We start from the raw sequence: 19,992 nt of genomic DNA, 5'->3' as shown, positions 1-19,992 counted from the left end.
TTTTATTCATTTATTTATTTATTTCAGAGTAAAAATGCTTTATGCTGTTGCCTCTCATAGTCTACCTACTTACTCAACACAGTATATCTTTTCATTTTATTTCAAGATCAATTTAGACTAACTTTGAAAATGTTAGCACTCCCACCCAATCTTGCATACCTCAGACCATCATGAAATTCTGGATTGATTTCTGAATACTTAATATTCTGCCTAGCAGTAATGGAAATACATTTATAAGAGGGTTGCCTAAATATCATGCTAGATATATCTAGTTAGTGTAAGAATTGAGATATCCTAGTTCAAAATTAGGTTCACAGTGGCTTTGAAATGCAAGCTTTGAAATGCCAGAATTGTACAGCACATATGTGATCTATCAGCTCCATGGAAATGCAACTGAATGGATTGATACTCATAAAAGTGCTTAGTAAAGCACTTTTTAAAAATCTGTATGGAATCATGTCTATGCTTTCTTGTAGAAAAGCTTGTAAGAAGCATCTCCCTTGTTTGGGCCAATAAAAGCAAAAATACTGTATACTTGTCGATGCAATAACATGGTACCTGTTAGTACTCGAGCAAAAACTAACAAGAGAAAAACTTACTAAGCAACTTAAATAAATCTTTGAGCTGTGCCAGAACATTATGTTCATCTTCCTTAGAAAAAAGCCTGCTCTTTTGAAAGATAAAGAGAATCCCAATTGCTTCATATTATTAAGAATAGGTTCGTTTTCCTCATTTGCTTTTACCAAAGATGGTAAAGTATCATAAAACTATGCTGCTTCTTATGGGAGTAAGGCTGCAAACTTATATGGAGTTACTGTAGAATAAACCTGACTGGAGACTTCAGAAACTTCTTCCAAATAAACGTGCATAGGAAAATCCATGTGATTATTGTAAAAAAAAAAAAAGTACAATTACTACTATTTATAGTGTTTCTGGTGTTTGTGGGGGTTACACTATAGTAATCTTTATATAATTCTTGAACATGTTAAGTATAGTGTTACATCTCTGGGCATACGAACAAGAAGACCTATCGTTTTTTCCTACAATATACCTGCATACTGTTTGATAAACTCCTTGTGCACTAGATTCCATGCTTACTAAGTGACAAACAAGGAGTTTTGCTTCAGTCTTTTGTTATAGGGTAAACATACCTACAACTTTTGTAAGCCACCCGGATTCACAGTGTGAGAGTTGGGAGGCCATATAAATTTGTTTAATAAATAAATTTAATAAATAAATAAATAAACTACAGACACAGCTACACTAAAATCCTGGAATGTTTTACAGGTATTTGTGTCATTTTCTATTAGGACTTTTTCCCCTAATTAAAAGTCATTCTCTTTAAAACACTGAGAATTAAGAACAGGCATTTCTTACAAAACAAAAAAATAAAATTAATAGCTGCAGAGTTACCTTATATCTTGATTTGTAGAAAGGCTAGAACCATCTTCCTGTTTAAAATGAAAGCAGCAAATCTGAAGATTATGGTCTGTCTGGATGGGTGGGGGAGAATAATAGTCTCCCAAGTTTTGGTGCAGATTCTATAGATAGTTCACCCCCCCCCTTCCTATTTAGGGCACAGTAAGACAGAATATTTTATTTATTGCCATTATATCCCACCTCAGTCAGAAATCTCTCTTGGGGTTTTCTCTGTGTCTCTCATTACGCCCCACCAACATCTAAAAAATGTATCTTGTGATGATGGATGTACTGTAAATAATTGTTCTGATGGCAAGTTTGTAGATGCTTAAAAATAAAGTTGTTGTAAGGACTGAAGTGGGAGGGATGCGGTGGCGCTGCGGGTTAAACCACTGAGCTGCTGGGCTTGCCGATTGGAAGGTCGGCGGTTTGAATCCGCCTGACGGGGTGAGCTCCCGTTGCTAGTCCCAGCTCCTGCACACCTAGCAGTTCGAAAACATGCAAATGTGAGTAGATTAATAGGCACCGCTTCGGTGGGCAGGTAACAGCGTTCCGTGTAGTCATGCCGGCCACATGACCACGGAAGTGTCTACGGACAAACGCCGGCTCTTCGGCTTTGAAACGGAGATGAGCACCGCCCCCTAGAGTCGGACACGACTGGACTTAATGTCAAGGGAAACCTTTACCTTTACCTAATGACTGAAGTATCAGAATGAAGACAGTGTCCCTTGGAAAATATGAGGTTGAATTACCATTCAGGAAACATATTCATACAGTCAGTGTGTATTTAACAAGCCTTGTTTACTTAAAGATCCTGGAATGCACTTTGCAACTGCCAGGTATTATGCTAAGACAGAGAGGAAGAGAAGCAACCTTTTTTTATCATTGTCAGAGAGGTGAAACTCAATTCAAGCTATAAATTGCTTCAAACATAAGTAAATCCTATTATTTTCTCTGGCCCCACTCTTTATTGCTATTAGTAATAAACCTTCTATTTTGTGCTAGAATGTATACATAATTGATGAAGGTTGTTTTTGTGTAAGGGGAAAAGAAAGAAGACCCCATATTTCTATCACTCTTAATATTACAAGCATAGTATGTAACCTTTTTTTGCAAATATGACATTTTTTGCAATTATCTGTGCCACTAACTGAAACCTTTCAATATGTGCTTCAAATTGGGAGGGGATAAGTAATCTCCAAATAATATTTAGCTTTAATTTGGAAGAGCATCAGGCTAAGGCCAACAGTTTAAGATTATTTCATTCCAGTGTAGTGAGGGCAGTGTTTTAAAAACTCCTTGTTTCCAAGCATAGAGCAGCTACTTAATTTGGTCCCCACAGTTTTGGGGGGGAAATTAGGAGTAATGGAAATCCTCTTTTGCAGTTCCCCAACCGAATGAGCTCTTAGGTTTGACAGTTTTCATTAGAGTTTTAAGGACAGCAAATTTAGATGGCAGGCAAAAAAGTCAGCTTAGTTGTTACTCCTATTTCCTGTCCCTTTACAGCTCTTGTATGACAGCCCAAAAGCACGACAGGAGGTAGATCATCATTGGCGAGCTTCAGGCTGTCCCCACATTGTCCATATCTTGGATGTTTATGAGAACATACACCATGGGAAGAGATGCCTTCTAATCATCATGGAATGGTAAGCGACATTCTCACTTGTTTTATGTTTGGAATCTTGAAGAAAATGATTAGATCTCAGTCATACAATCTCTTTTGTATAGAAAACAGTGGTGAATTGTCCATAATTTCCAAGAAAAAGTGTACAAAGCCATTTTGGAGTTTTAAAAAATCTTACGGTTTTGTTTCTGAAAATCTTGGAGGAAGGAACTGGGTTCAGTATTGTGTATATATACCTCTATATGATTTTTTTTTTTTGCCTTTTACCATCGTCTCTGTGAGTGACTACTGAGCCATAGGAAAGGAATCATCTAGACCAGTCGAAACTGCCTACTGCATTAAATCCCTCCCCCCATGTGATAATGCTCTTCTTGATCAAAACCAGTCTGCTGTTTGAGTGGCAGTAGAAACACCTATACAAAGAGCTCCCTGTTTATAATTTCCATAGCTCTGCATGGCTATGAGCAAAACAATGCTTATATAGTCGGAGGTGGAGAGGCATCGAAATGCTTTGCAGACCAGACTGGGGGCCTATCTAGTTCATTATCCCACTTTCCTCAGTAGCCAGTTTTATGTTTTGAGCAAAGAGATGAGGATAACAGCATCTTACAGGAAGCTTCTCTGTAGATGGTGATGCCATCTGATCTGTTTAGACTGTAATTAATGTATTTATTGCCCTTAAACTAATACATTTCTAGGATAGCTAATTAGGGTTTTCTCCATTGCACGAGAGAACAGGGTTTATTGAAGCATCTAATACTATGTTGCCCTGTGAAATAATGCAAGTTGCTCTAAGGCTGTTTGAGAAAGGGGTTATTTTCTTTACCTTGGGTGAAGACACGAAAGATGTAAGAAAAGGTGTTCTGTACAGAAGTGTAAAAAGCCACAAGCATTATCAGTGTTTTATTTAAGGTGATGCTGTATGCATTGGAACAGATGCTCTTAGGAACAGATGCTTTATTTGTATTATTGCATCATGACTACTACATTTTCTGTAGTATGTTAGAAACTGTAACTCTGTCGAGAGTTTCTCTGACATCCTTCTATCTTTTTCTGAACTCTATGTGTATCTGCTCAGATTATGCTTTTCCTCCTTAAACCTTAAGGGTTTTCTTTGCAGAATGTATGTAGGGCCAATTTTATGTTTCTCTTCAGATACTCTCCTACTTTCCAGTTGCTGTTGCTGTTTTGTTTTCTGTTTTGTTTTTTTCCAGAACTCTGATGGCATCAAATCTACAGAAATTACTTTTAGCCATCCTGCAGTACTGTCTGTTGGGCTCATTTCCAGTAGGGTCAAGTAATAATAGTAGTGATTCAGCTTTCTCTGAAAAGCCTGCATGTATATTAAACATCAAGCTTTAAAACTCATTGTGTGTTCATTTGTTTTCCTTGTTATCAAATATATCAGGGAGGTGTAGGGATGAGCAGCAATTTACAGTCATCCAGTCACAAGCAGGTGATTTATTGTAGCAGTGGTCTTGCTGCTAAACATTTAAAATCCTATTAAAGACTGCAGGATTTAAGTAGTCTGCGTGCAAGAAAAATAACATATTTAAAAATATTTATGAGATATAAAGGCAGACAACTATGGGACTCCAGATGTTGAACTTTAATTCCCAGCACTTCTAGGAATTGTAACCCATGAAGATACATTCTGGGAATTCTGGTTAGCAACTACTGGAGGGGCATAAGTTGTTACTTGTAAAATGTAACTAGTGGGTAAATAAACATAGTATTACAGTAGTCTGAACTAAGGTCTTCCAGTCATTCCTAAAATTGAAAAGCCATGAAGAGGGGGGGGGGGGTTTCATGTCAGAAGCACCTACCAAGATGCTTCTGTATTGAAAGGATTTGCCGGTGATGTCACCATTGCCTGGGGGATGCCCGAGGGGGCTCTTTTCATGTCCCTGTTATTTTCCCACCGAAGTGGTACCTATTCATCTACTTGCATTTGCATGCTTTCGAACTGCTAGGTTAGCAGGAGCAGGGACAAGATTGACGGCAGCTTACTCTGTCACGCGGCTCGCGCTCTTGGGTTTCAAACTGCTGAGCTGCCGACCTTAATGGTCCTCTGACTCAGCGTCTTAACCACTGAGCCACTGTGGCCCCTATGAAAAGGATTGTCTTCTGCCACCTTCTTGGCCACACTCCTCCATCTCCTCCTATGGTAAAGAGACTTCCGTTGTGCATTGCTGTACATTGGACAGGAAAGTATATAAAGGACATGGCAGTAGGCCAGGGATCTGTAGTACCACCCTCTCCTGCAGAATTTTTGAAGAATGGGCAGGTACGTCAGGGTATAGTTTGATGAACAGAGTTCAAGAAGAAAGACCTTCGTTTTATTCTTCAAGGGAGGAAAGTTGTAGAGCAGCCTTCGTGAATACTTCCCCAAATGCCTTTGCCACCTGAATATAGTTCCTGGATGATGATATGAGAATAGTCTTCGTAATTTCACATGCCTATAAAAGGCTATAGTGAAAGACACACTTTCCAGATATCCAGGGACCTTAATTCTTTATAAGCAGGAAAACTGGATCAATCAGAAACAGGCTATCCAGCAGCTGCAAAAGCAACCAAGCAAGGGAAATTCTTTAGAACTGTTTGAGACATTTAAGCAATCTGTGACAAAATGATTAAAAATGTTATGTATGCTGTAAGGCTAGAGCAACAGCTTTTGGCTGCCATGTAAGATTAGTTCAGGAAACGCGTAGCAGATATGAAATGGAAGAACAGTGTTACCCAAAACTGCACTACTGAAATCAGACCCCCTTCTGTGCTTGCATTTTGAATCATCTGCATTTTGTTCACAGCATGGAGGGAGGGGAACTCTTCACTCGAATCCAGGAGCGAGGAGACCAAGCTTTCACAGAAAAAGGTAGAACATCAAAGGTTTTTATGAACAAATTTTTGGAAGTCGTATTTTGAGAAAGGCCTTTGTTGTTACTATTTTAAAGAAATTTTAATCAAATTAAAATTGGTAACTTTTTCAAAACTTCTGATCGAGCTTCTGATTATTTTTATTTCTAAACACCTGAAATGTCACAGAAACATGAATTTCATTGGAGGGGGGTTGTTTTTAATGAAAAGTCATCCAGGTTTGAATAATGAGGCTGTCACATTATGGGTTGAAACTTCACCAAACACTGCGGTGTTTATTTCAAAATAAACATACGCAAGAGGTGTTTGTTTGGTCGTGACAAAAAAAACGTTCAGCGTATTGCAGGTATGCAACATACAAGATTTTGTGTCAATTGTATTGTTGCATTTTAAGCAAAGGACTGAGGAGCAGAAAGGGTGATTGCATAGTCATTTTCAAAGCAAAACACAACTCTTAGGGTTAATTTTACCCACACACCCCCAACATAAACAAGCTGGTTGTTAGTTAGAAACACTGTATATCTCTGAGATACAGTGAGAATGCTAATGTGACCTTTCTGTAAAATTACATCTCTAGAGGCCTCCGAAATAATGAGAGATATTGGAACAGCCATCCAACATCTTCATGGGATGAACATAGCTCACAGAGATGTCAAGGTGAGAAGTGAATATGTTCTGAATATGTGAAAAAATTAACACATGCAAACAGTTCGGAAATTTTGGTTTGCATAGGCCTATTTCTACCCTCTTCAGCAAAGGATCGTTACCTTGTCGTGGTGCTGGAGCTTGAGCACCTCAATGATGCCATGAGCTAAACCGTGAAGGGCCACCCAAGACGGGAAGGTCATGACAGAGAGGTCAGACTAAATGCGATCCCTGGGGAAGGTAATGGCAACCCACCCCAGTATTCTTGCCGTGAAAACTAAATGGATCAGTACAACCAGACATATGTCGGTATACCATCGGAAGATGAGACCCCCAGGTCGGAAGATGGTCAAAATGCTACTGGGGAGGAACAGAGGATGAGTTCAACTAGCCCCAGACGTGATGACACAGCTAGCTCAAAGCCGAAAGGACGGCTAGCAGCTGACGGTGCTGGTGGTGAACGGCGAATCTGATGTTCTAAGGATCAACACGCCATTGGAACCTGGAATATAAGATCTATGAGCCAGGGCAAATTGGATGTGGTCATTGGTGAGATGTCAAGATTAAAGATAGACATTTTGGGCGTCGGTGAACTGAAATGGACTGGAATGGGCCACTTCACATCAAATGACCACCAGATCTACTACTGTGGACAAGAGGACCACAGAAGAAATGGAGTAGCCTTCATAATTAATAGTAAAGTGGCTAAAGCAGTGCTTGGATACAATCCAAAAAACGACAGAATGATCTCAATTTGAATTCAGGGCAAGCCATCTAACATCACAGTGATCCAAATATACGCCCCAACCACAGATGCTGAAGAAGCTGAAGTAGAGCAGTTCTATGAGGATCTGCAGCACCTACTGGACAACACGCCTAAAAGAGATGTTATTTTCATCACAGGAGACTGGAATACTAAGGTGGGCAGTCAAATGACACCTGGAATTACAGGTAAGCATGGCCTGGGAGAACAAAACAAAGCAGGACATAGGCTGATAGAATTTTGCCAAGACAACTCACTCTGCATAACAAACACTCTCTTCCAACAACCTAAGAGACGGCTTTGTACATGGACTTCACCAGATGGACAACACCGAAATCAGATTGACTACATCCTTTGCAGCCAACGGTGGCGGACATCTATACAGTCGGTAAAAACAAGACCTGGAGCTGACTGTAGTTCCGATCACGAACCTCTTCTTGCACAATTTAGGATCAGACTAAAGAGATTAGGGAAGACCCACAGATCAGCTAGATATGAGCTCACTAATATTCCTAAGGAATATGCAGTGGATGTGAAGAATAGATTTAAAGGACTGGACTTAGTAGATAGGGTCCCGGAAGAACTATGGACAGAAGTTCGCAACATTGTTTAGGAGGCGGCAACAAAATACATCCCAAAGAAAGAGAAAACCAAGAAGGCAAAGTGGCTGTCTGCTGAGACACTAGAAGTAGCCCAAGAAAGAAGGAAAGCAAAAGGCAACAGTGATAGGGGGAGATATGCCCAATTAAATGCAAAATTCCAGAGGTTAGCCAGAAGAGATAAGGAATTATTTGTAAACAAGCAATGCGCGGAAGTGGAAGAAGACAATAGAATAGGAAGGACAAGAGACCTCTTCCATAAAATTAGAAACATTGGAGGTAAATTCCAGGCAAAAAATGGCTATGATCAAAAACAAAGATGGCAAGGACCTAAGAGAAGAAGAAGAGATCAAGAAAAGGTGGCAAGAATGTACAGAAGACCTGTATAGGAAGGATAACAATATCGGGGATAGCTTTGACGGTGTGGTCAGTGAGCTAGAGCCAGACATCCTGAAGAGTGAGGTTGAATGGGCCTTAAGAAGCATTGCTAATAACAAGGCGGCAGGAGACAACGGCATCCCAGCTGAACTGTTCAAAATCTTGCAAGATGATGCTGTCAAGGTAAGGCATGCTATATGCCAGCAAATTTGGAAAACACAAGAATGGCCATCAGACTGGAAAAAATCAACTTATATCCCCATACCAAAAAAGGGAAACACTAAAGAATGTTCAAACTATCAAACAGTGGCACTCATTTCACATGCCAGTAAGGTAATGCTCAAGATCCTGCAAGGTAGACTTCAGCAATTCATGGAGCGAGAATTGCCAGATGTACAAGCTGGGTTTAGAAAAGGCAGAGGAACTAGGGACCAAATTGCCAATATCCGATGGATAATGGAAAAAGCCAGGGAGTTTCAGAAAAACATCTATTTCTGTTTTATTGATTATTCTAAAGCCTTTGACTGTGTGGACCATAACAAATTGTGGCAAGTTCTTAGTGGTATGGGGATACCAAGTCATCTTGTATGCCTCCTGAAGAATCTGTATAACAACCAAGTAGCAACAGTAAGAACAGACCACGGAACAACGGACTGGTTTAAGATTGGGAAAGGAGTACGGCAGGGCTGTATACTCTCACCCTACCTATTCAACTTGTACGCAGAACACATCATGCGACATGCTGGGCTTGAGGAATCCAAGGCTGGAGTTAAAATCGCTGGAAGAAACATTAATGATCTCAGATATGCAGATGATACCACTTTGATGGCTGAAAGTGAAGAGGAACTGAGGAGCCTTATGATGAAGGTGAAAGAAGAAAATGCAAAAGCTGGTTTGCAGCTAAACCTCAAAAAAACCAAGATTATGGCAACCAGCTTGATTGATAACTGGCAAATAGAGGGAGAAAATGTAGAAGCAGTGAAAGACTTTGTATTTCTAGGTGCGAAGATTACTGCAGATGCTGACTGCAGTCAGGAAATCAGAAGACATTTAATCCTTGGGAGAAGAGTAATGACAAATCTCGATAAAATCGTTAAGAGCAGAGACATCACACTGACAACAAAGGTCCGCATAGTTAAAGCAATGGTGTTCCCCGTAGTAACATACGGCTGTGAGAGCTGGACCATAAGGAAGGCTGAGAGAAGGAAGATCGATGCTTTTGAACTGTGGTGTTGGAGGAAAATTCTGAGAGTGCCTTGGACTGCCAGAAGATCAAACCAGTCCATCCTCCAGGAAATAAAGCCAGACTGCTCACTTGAGGGAATGATATTAAAGACAAAACTGAAATACTTTGGCCACATAATGAGAAGACAGGACACCCTGGAGAAGATGCTGATGCTAGGGAGAGTGGAAGGCAAAAGGAAGAGGGGCTGACCAAGGGCAAGGTGGATGGATGTTATTCTAGAGGTGACGGACTCGTCCCTGGGGGAGCTGGGGGTGTTGACGACCGACAGGAAGCTCTGGCATGGGCTGGTCCATGAAGTCATGAAGAGTCGGAAGCGACTAAACGAATAAACAACAAATTTCTACCCTGAAAGGAGCAACTTGAATCACATTTTTAATGGGACACAGACTCACACTCCTGGTCAGGAATCCAAGTATCGTAAAAGCTGGTACATTTAAGTGATGTGCAAAGAAGGCATATGTCAATTAAAATTTGGCACCACAAGATTACAATGTACTCATAATTAAAAGTAAACTTGGTTCTGGTTATGAACCAAATAGAATTAACAATTCAGAAGCGCTTGGTACCAAAAAATTATCCTGTTAACCTTTATTTTATCTCCCTTTTTTGATACAATCCCAGCCAGAAAACCTACTTTATACATCCAAAGACAAAGACTCAGTGCTTAAACTCACAGATTTTGGGTTTGCTAAAGAGACAACCATACAGAATGCACTGCAGACTCCTTGTTACACTCCTTATTATGTAGGTAAGTTTGGCTTTTTCCTGTCTTCTGATTTATTTATTCTGAAAAGCAGGAAATTATTACATTTTATAAATACACTCATCCCTTGCTATCAGAAGTAAAAAGTTAGGCTCCAGACAGTTGAGTTCTAGGACCATGGGTACATGTTACTTTACCAAAAGTGTATGTGTGGTCCAAAGCAGTCAGAGATCAAATCCCAGGGCAGCAATTCAGGATTAGAGGAAGAAGCCACCAGTGCATAGTCAAAACAGGCCAGGAGTTAATTTCCATTGCAAGTATTGGGCTCCAGCAAGCAATGCCCTTGTGCAAGAGATCCCAGTGTGAAAATTCAGAGGTTTTATGGGACTTGCAGGCAAAAAAAAATGGCCCTTGTAGCAGCTGATGAATTATGCTAGAAGGATGGTACTAGCTGAGATCTCGCAAGCAAAGCAAAAGAGTTCACTGTTCCAGATTTACTACGGACAATCACAGAAGTGCTGGTGACACTGGAAATAAAATTCTAGACCCCAAACTTGGGGATGTCTGTTTCTGACACTCCCCATACATGCCTACACATACATGTACAGTAGTTTACATAAGTAAACTATGTAAAGTACTTGTTACTGCTGATTAGTACTATACTTAAATCATTTTAAATAGATTTAAGTAGCTAAATTGAAGTAGCAACCATTTATTTTAATAAATAACGAATATTAGTTGCTGTATAACCAACATTTGAAAAACTAACTTTCACAATTCTTTTGTTCTCTTCTTCAGCCCCAGAAGTACTTGGTCCTGAGAAGTATGACAAATCCTGTGATATGTGGTCTCTTGGTGTCATCATGTACATTCTGTAAGTGCAAAGTGGAAATAACAAAACAGAACTCTGATACGTCACATGTTAGCTCCTTGATATCCCAATCATTTCCATTCCTAAAGCCACTAGTACCTCAATGACATTTCCATTTTTGCAACACCCAAGAAAAATTAGTCACTGGATTATTACTCATTCTGTCAGAAGAATCAGCAGCCATCTGTGTCTCTACATGGGACCAGGGAGGGAATATATAGTTATTTTCTAGTTAGCAGAAACTATTCTGTATATGTCCCTCTTTTGCAGTTTGTGTGGGTTCCCTCCATTCTATTCAAATACTGGCCAAGCCATTTCCCCAGGAATGAAGAGAAGAATTCGGATGGGGCAGTATGGATTTCCAAAACCTGAATGGTCAGAAGTATCTGATGAAGGTAAATGAATGTTGGTTGTGTCTCCAATAAAAATGCATCACTGATAGGTATTTAAAATTGCAACTTTTAATTGGGTAACTTATGTGCTCATAGAGACCTTCAAGATACAAGGTTGTAAGATACAAGACTGTATTAAACTTGGCAGATTTCATGAATGTACATACCTAACTCATAAATATTGTAAAAACAAGAGTCATAAGCCAGGAGATTAAACAAATTGAATTAAATGCTGTTTCTTCAAATCTCACTTTAATATTAGAGAGGGACATAGAAATGTGCTGGGCTAGTACAGAAATAAGCAAAAATGTATTCCAAGTAACAAATGCTCTATTGCATCACCAGTATGCCTCTTAACATCTGGTTTAAGATTGTAATTAGCTTCAGTATGTTTCTCTAGTGCAGGAATAGGCAACCTGTGGCATTCCAGAAATGGCTGCCCTACAAATACCAGCAGCTGTCACTATTTCCCATGCTTTCTAGGGATGCTAAGAGTTAAGAGCTCAGCAACATCTAGAATGCCACAGCTTGCTTACCTCTAGGTTAGTACTAGAGTATCAGCAATGATTGCTGCTTCCAGATGTGATATTCCATATAACAAACGACACAGACATGAGGCAATATATGTACTAAATTTGTAAGTAGCTCAAAAATGCATCATCCTAAAATCATTTTTCCACCTTAGGGCCAACTTTGCCTCATCTGGGCTAGAAAATTTAGTCACCTTTGGGGGCAAAATTTCTGAACTGCCCTAGGATTGGCTACGGTGGATGACATGTCCCCCCAACCAATGGAAAATGGTTTATTCAGCAGCAAGGAATCTCTGGCCTTTCAGATATTGGTCTTTCTGTCTAAGACTGATGAAAGTTGAGGTCCAGTAACATCTGGAGGGCCATAGATACCTTTACATCACCAGATGAGTGATGAACGTGCCAGACTGGAGGAGGTTGATCTAATGATTTCAATTTATAGAACTCTCTAACTCCACATCGTGTTTTTTTTTTCCTCTTTTAAACTTCTCCCTGTAGAATTAAAATATTGTAGTGGTTAGGGTGTTGGTCTAGAACTGAGGAGAATGGGGTTCAAATCCATAATAAGCCATGAAGATTCACTGGGTAATTTGGTACCAGTAATTTGCCTCAGAAGGTTACTAACTTCTCACTATGTACACAGTCTTGTACTCCTGGGTAAAAGGCAGGATATAAACTGGAAAAGATAAATAGTTCTTCTTAAGTATAATAATATGAATATGATATATTCATTCTACAGACAGTTGTGGGTGCCAAACATTTTTCTAATTTGACAGAAGAAAAGTGGGCTGCATGGATATTCTGCAATATTTTTCTTGCATAATTTTGCAAGATTTTATTACCTAAGTTGCATGTATGTATTATTTTTCTAGTTAAGCAGCTCATTCGTCAATTGCTGAAAACTGACCCAACAGAGAGAATGACCATTTCTCAATTTATGAATCACCCCTGGATTAATGTGAGTCCTGCACAATCATTTTGGTCTGTCTGTGAGTATTAGGCTGCCTGCAATGAAGATCTGGCATATTACTAATTGAACTAAGGCTCTATCTGTATAAAAGAATATAATTTCTCCATCACAGCATGAGGGAACACGTGGAGGGTAGAGAAAAAAACTCTCTGTGAGTGGCAGTCAAGGACATTACACCCCCAACCCAACTGCTCTCAGCTAGATTTAGTGTTCATTGCAGTGCACACATTCTCCTTCTCTTGCTTATAAAAAGCTACATTACCTCATCAACGTAGGACTTATTATTAGACCTCCAAGGCACCATCGTGCTACACAGCGTTGATATGAATAGAGAACCTCCTGCTTTGGGGGCGTTCTCAATTTTTGGCAGAGAACTGGGAAAACTCAAGATAGAGAACAGGGAGGCTTAAGCACAGCTCTCTGAGGAAATCACACCAGAGCTGTTTTTAATGGAGATGCTAACTAAAAGGCCCTGGGAGTCCTGAATTAGACTCCCCTCTGGAGTGGAAGAAAGGAAGCTGCTGCCACAGCTATGAGTTTCTCATCTGCATGCTGCCAGGCAGAAGACACCCGACATTTTCTGTACGGGATTCTCACTCACATCTATCAATGAACTTCAAAGAGCTGCTATAAAATTTTGTTGACATCCTTACCAAGGAAAAACAATCAAATATCTTGTGATCTCTTTCTCTTAAAAGAGACAAAGTCCAAGACAGCACTTCGAAGATTTAGTGGAACCAGGTGCTACATAGAGCAAATGGTTAGAGAGAGACCTAATTGTCATTTCTCTCAGCCCAGGCTGAAAAAGGATCTCAGTCTCAGTAAGAAAGCCTCAAAGTCCAGCAGACAAATGAGTTGAGCGTCTGTGTGAGGAGAAAGTAAGTCCTGCTTACTTTCCAGCCACCAGTGTTGAAACGGCGATGATTAAGATAGTATCAGGTTTTAAATTCCAAATTTCTGTTATAAACAGTTATGGAGGGACTTGGAATTCTCACCTCTATTACAGAAACTCTGTTCTAGCACCTGCCGGTAGCCTGAGCCAGAAACCTAGATTGAACCACATTTAGAAACACTGACCAAGGTCATAGGGCAGAACTGGTTGATTTGGACGTTGGAATGTCAGTTGACCAAGAAAAAGTGTAGGCTTAGCCTTTTATTCAGGTGTTATGTCTACCTCATTGTAGGCTTTAACCACAGTTTACAAGCTAAAATGTAAATGTAGCTTTGACAACAGCTTTCTGTTTTTAAAAGTTAACTTCCTGACATCTATATACTACTAAAATTCTTGTGTCTGTTTGATCGTTTGTAACCTTCAATTGGGGGAAACGGTGCATTATAGAGCAACAGTTTTTGAACCAAGGTACCTCAAGTGGGCTAACCTACAGAATGCAGGGACACATTACTTCCATGGGAATGAAATTTGGGAACGTTGTGGCTGCTTCAGCACTGCCACGCTGCCATGGTCAGCCACGGTCATGTATCCTCATTTCCATTGCTCCCTGACAGCTTCCTACAAGTCAGTGGGGAGGCTGCCAGGAAGTCTAAACTCATTTGAAGCCAGCAGGAAGTTGTAAGTCCAAGGCCAGTAGGCAGGTAATTGGCTGCTGCCGGGTGGGGGAGGGAACGAGGGGGTGCACGACAGATAGGGAGGGAAGGAAGGAAGGAAGGAAGATTTACGATACTCCCTGCCAGCTTCCCACAAGGAAAGTCAGTGGGGAAGCCAGCCAGAAGTTGGAAGTCACTTCCGCTCCCACTGCTTTTTTGCCTGCCCATTCTGTTTCAATGTTTAGATAAGGAAATATCTCTGAAACGATGACCCAACGGGTCACGGGTTGTCTAGTTCTATTCTAGTTCTCATTCAGCTTTGTGGCCTATAAATAAAAACATTTAAAAGGAGAATGAGGCCTTGATGTTAAAGAGCTGCAGAATTTCATACTGAGACAGATAGAGGGCAAAACTAAATTACTTTATACAGAATAACGTTTTGAGCCCTATTATGAGGTTTGAGATTCTACCTTGGGGGAAAAGGTCCATTTGAAAGCTGTGAAGCAGCAGAGGATACATTATGCTTTTTCCTGCTGCTCCAAGCTTATCCTCCTCTGGCAAGCTTTTACTGGGGGAGGTGGGAGGAGTTCAAATGTGAGTTTCTCCTCTTGTTTTTAGAAAGCTAATTGCTATAGTCTTATGGAAGTTATGCAATTTTGTGATTATGGAAAACACAACCGTCTCCCAAAATGCAGCCACCTACACACTCTTTCTCACGTGGCTTAGGAGTCAAGTTTGTATGTTTTTAAACAAGACTTCTTTTTTAAGAACAGTTAATGGTGTTAAGTGTGACAGCAGTCTGTCATGAGAAATCATCTTTATTGATTGCTTCCCTTAGCAATCCATGGTGGTGCCACCAACCCCTCTTCACACTGCCCGAGTCCTGCAAGAAGATAAAGACCACTGGGATGAAGTGAAGGTAATCTGTGTGTGTGTAGGGTTGTGTGGAGATGTTCCTTTGTTTGCAGATAGCTTGGATACAATTATTATTTCTGATTATTTATAACCCTAAGCAGTATGAACCTATCTTCAGCTCATTATTATTTGCACAATGGTTGCTAAAACGTATGCAGATAACTAATAGAGAGAATTACTATAGTTAGGCATAGAGAGACAAGCAGGCTTTTGGTGGCCAGGTAGGCATTTTTTTTTTTTTAAAAATAAACTTTAGCAGCAAAAGCCTGCAGTGGCCAAGGCCAGGATTTTCACATTAACCTTCTTTAGTGTGCCTTTTGGGGGTAGGTAAGTTTGGGGTTTTAAAAAATAAATTTGCTAGATCTGTCCAAATATTTATATTCTTTTTTTAACATTTCTGTTCTTTGGAAAACAATGGAAAATTGAACCTTTGATATTTGTCCAGAGACTCTGGGGGCTGCAACAAAGACACTCAGGCCACATATAGTTTGGGAGTTGTTCATCCTGGTTCAGGCAGATACAACAAGGATAGGCAGCCTGTGGGCTGTCAGATGTTTTGGACTTAGAACACCCATGACACTTTGCCACTCCTGTTTTCTAGAAGTTTTCCTATGCCAGGTTGCCTTTGACATAGGAAAACTTCCAGAAACACATGGACAGCTTTGAAAATGTGCTACTTTGCTGAATGTTCCTTACAGGATTAATTTCATCCTGGTCCCTCAAGTTGTTTTGACTTTAATATTTAATTCAGCATATGAATTGTTTCATTCATGACAGTCCACTCTGGAGTACATCTGGTTAGTATATGTGTTATAACTTTTGAGGGGAGCTCTACAGTTCTTACTCTTGGCTGAGATCCTATGTTAGACATAGCAGGAGGTGGACTTTTGTCCTTTAAATTTCACCATTGCTTCCTGTGCATTTTAGGAGGAAATGACTAGTGCTTTGGCAACCATGAGAGTGGACTATGATCAAGTAAAAATTAAAGATTTGAAAATATCCAACAACCGACTCCTCAACAAACGACGTAAGAAACAAAAACAAGGAAGTACCTCTTCTGCATCAGCCGGCTGTAACAACCAATGAAGATGAGAGAGAAATAAAATGAAATAATTAGTTGAACCGAAATCATCTCGCAAAGGGTACATAACTGAAACAAAAATGTTGTGATAAGCAAGAGAATGCAATATGGCGTCCAAGATAATATGTTCTAGAACTTTTTATTTCCACCCAAGGGGTCTTTTTCTAAAAAGAATTTTGTTAATCATTCTAGTATATTTTAGTATACATTACCTAAGGAGCTGCAACAAACTTTAGAATACCAGTGAAGTTTGGATAAGTAAATGTTTCTTGTGGCAATGCGGGTTCAGTGCTTAGAAAAGCACAGTCACAACAAACAATTCTAAATCCCTTCTTTTCATATAAAGAAATTAGAGCATCTGTCTGCTTAACTCTCCAGATGAATTCATAAATGTGCATAATTTAGACTGGATTATGCTGAATCCATTCAAGAGAAATAGATTAAACCATGCATAAAGCAAAGGAGTAAAAAGATCAGATTATTACAAGAAGCAATCAGAAAGTTATAAAAAAAAGTAAGTTTATCATATATTTTTGTTTGGTTTTCATTGTTCATGTCTGTTGTGTTTAATATTCTTATCAGGTTAACGCTCTTGTTTTATACACTGTCCATCTGTATAAGGAAGCATTGCTTTTCAGTCTTCGGGAAATATTTACAACTTAAGGGATTTGCTTAAGGGATTATTAAAAGCTTGTTTCCATGCTCGTAAATTCCTTACATGCAGGTCATATAGGTAAACATGTAAAAACACTGTAGTCAGTCATATGTGGTGATAGCACACATTTTTTTCAAACACAGAAAAGTTGCACTGGCTTCCTGGTAGGATCCATATAGCAAAACAGATACGAGTGCAATTATTACATTTTAGGATTTAGGGGTTCCATTTCCTTGTTTACGTATAAGCCATAATTTATTTTTATCACAGATTTTTTACAATCAACAGTTTACTTTTTAAATATCAGAGATTAGTCTATAGCATTAATCAACCAAAATATCACTGTTTACGCCAGCATCCACAACTTTGCGCAAAGATTTTAGTTGAAATTTCATTCAGTTCAGAAGGAAACTATTCCCAGGTGAAATGGTAATTCTTACTAAAGTACCTGTGACAGGCAGATGGTGCAGCTAGAGGGCGCACTTTTTACATTCTAGCAGGGGAGAGCTACAAGTGCTATGGGGTTGATGTGACATCACCAGAGAGGGCAGAGGCAGGATCATTACCATCCCTCCCCTTTTTCTTTTTTTCTTGGGTTGCTTTTTTTAAAAAGGCATATTAAAGCAATTAGGCCTACTTCACCTATGTTATTTGTATTCATTTTATCTGGTTATTTGTTGATGAATTTCCATGAGAAATCTTAGGAAACTACTACCAGAAAATAAATGCTTAGAGCTGCAGTTTTCCTGAGATAGGGTATTGGTTGGGCTGTTCTGTGAACTGGGTGATATGGCACTCACATATACTGTCCACATCTAAAATGTTACAAACATAGGCACAGGCCGTGAGTGCTTCTAAATTCAAAGTCAAAATTTGCAAATTTGACATATATATTAATTAACATGTATGTTACTATAGTTGTTTGTATGTATCATAATACACACTGTTTTTTAATATACTATAGATTGGGATGGATATGATAAAACTAAGTCGCTCAAGTAAGTCTTGTGGATATCTTTTTAGAGAGTTTAGATATTTTAGTATGATGACAAATGCACCAGCAAGGACAGCATTTATGCCAAACCCTAACGGTCTCAAACTGGGGTGGATTTCCACACAATATTTCATAATAACCTTGTCCTGTGAAACCCGCATTACATGCCACCTATCTTTATTCAAACCATTTCATTGTCCAAACATTTTCTTTGAAAAGGGATAATCCTATGACAATTCTCCACAAACGCAAGTGCCTCTGGCCCGCTAGGAAGAAAGCTATAGCAGAGCCATCCATATCTGAGCTTTCATTTGTACTCCAGTTTTTGGGATGCTGACAAACAGCAGGTGTCTGTTTACTTCTCATTGCTAACGCTCATACAGGAAAGAGAAGTCCTTGGATGGCCTCCATATTTGTCAGAGGGCTCAAGGGGGAGATGAAGTTTTCTCCCAATTGTACAGTGTAATGTGGAGAGATGATAAATAATTGCAGATGAATTGTTTTGTTCCTTACGTTCTCCAAGCTAAGTCTGCTGCACAAGCCAGGAGACCTGAGACGAAGGAAGAGAATTTGCGGCTGTTAAACCAAAAAATATTGGTGACCTCTGTGTTATATCCTTATTCTAGAATTATAAGGGTTAATATAAATCTGCAATGAAGTAAATTTCTATTAATTACACAGTGCCTCTCTTTGACTTGCAAGCAGATATTAAATTGATGTTAAAAGCACTTCGGACTGTTTGTGAAATATTAACATTTTGCAGATATTAATAAATGGTGCTTTCCCAATTTTTTTCTTAAATGGACCTTGCTGTTCATTTTAGTGAATCTTCTTTTGTGGTATTTTGCTTTCAGCTCTAGGATGATGGGCTTCTTCTTTCTTTTCCACTTCAAAGAATGTGCAATTAACTTAATTTGAAGGCATCATTTCTGTCCAAATAAGATCTTTATTTTTAATATTCAATGTGACTAAAACTTAGAGCAATTATAAGTTAGCAGTAGTCACTAGGTGGCAGCACCTAGCCAACCTTGGCTGCTCTTGAAAAAATAAACATGGTTGGATTTGGCTAGTACTTGGATCACCAAGGCTAGAGATTTGGAAAGATTTGGAAACTGAAAAAAGCCTCTTGGAAGAAGGCAGTGGCAAACCATTTCTGAAATGTTGGCAAAAAAACATCATGGACATCTCTGTGTAGCCACCAGGAGTCAAGCTTGACTTGAGGTTACTTTTGTATATGAGACTGAACCAAAGCAAAAGGAAAAAAAACCCCTACCCATAAGTTTTTCATATGTCAGATTCCACAATTTACCCAACATTTATGAAGGTTCCATAAATCAGTGTCAGAGACAAGTTTCATATAGAAGGCTCCAGATTTAATTTCCAGTATTTCTAAGAAGGTTAGTGCCAGATTTCAGTATGAAACTTTGAGAAGAGCTGTAACCCTTTAATGTAATCACTGCTGATGGACATATGATCTGATTTCTGTACAGCGTTTTGGACCCAGTTTCCAAAAAAAGTGCTTTGGAGCATGCACATAGCACTGTGCACAGCACCTTAAAACAGCAGCTGCTTTTCTTGAGATTGGAGGGCAGACGCCTGATCCTGGGGAAAGATGCAGTTTTAAAATGTTGCCGACAGGCACTATACTTACATTAGGTGGCTTTCCAAAGCTGTTTCCCATAAAATTGTTATTTACTGAATCAGTCTTGCTTCCAAGTAGAAATATTGACTCCCTTTGGATTTCTGGCTAACCTTATTGCTGTTTTTTGGCCAACTGAAGAAAAC

The 19,992-nt window shown here is 39.4% G+C and overlaps 1 protein-coding gene across 3 annotated transcripts in view; it reads left to right on the top strand.

Moving 5' to 3' along the window:
• Positions 1-16,573, top strand: part of MAPKAPK3 (MAPK activated protein kinase 3) — a 76,656-nt gene extending 60,083 nt beyond the window's left edge. For all 3 annotated transcript variants that reach the window (XM_063291946.1, XM_063291948.1, XM_063291947.1), the window contains 9 exons: positions 2,926-3,065; positions 5,854-5,918; positions 6,498-6,577; positions 10,173-10,299; positions 11,053-11,128; positions 11,396-11,520; positions 12,920-13,005; positions 15,401-15,481; positions 16,405-16,573. In XM_063291946.1, the coding sequence (XP_063148016.1) occupies positions 2,926-3,065; positions 5,854-5,918; positions 6,498-6,577; positions 10,173-10,299; positions 11,053-11,128; positions 11,396-11,520; positions 12,920-13,005; positions 15,401-15,481; positions 16,405-16,563 (939 nt within the window). In that variant the 3' untranslated portion in view covers positions 16,564-16,573. The remainder of the gene's footprint in view (positions 1-2,925; positions 3,066-5,853; positions 5,919-6,497; positions 6,578-10,172; positions 10,300-11,052; positions 11,129-11,395; positions 11,521-12,919; positions 13,006-15,400; positions 15,482-16,404) is intronic.
• The last annotated feature ends 3,419 nt before the right edge of the window (positions 16,574-19,992 follow it).

Source organism: Candoia aspera, chromosome 2 (genome assembly GCF_035149785.1).
Source record: "Candoia aspera isolate rCanAsp1 chromosome 2, rCanAsp1.hap2, whole genome shotgun sequence".
Lineage (NCBI taxonomy): Eukaryota > Metazoa > Chordata > Lepidosauria > Squamata > Boidae > Candoia > Candoia aspera.
This window is presented reverse-complemented; position numbering and strand designations above follow the sequence as displayed.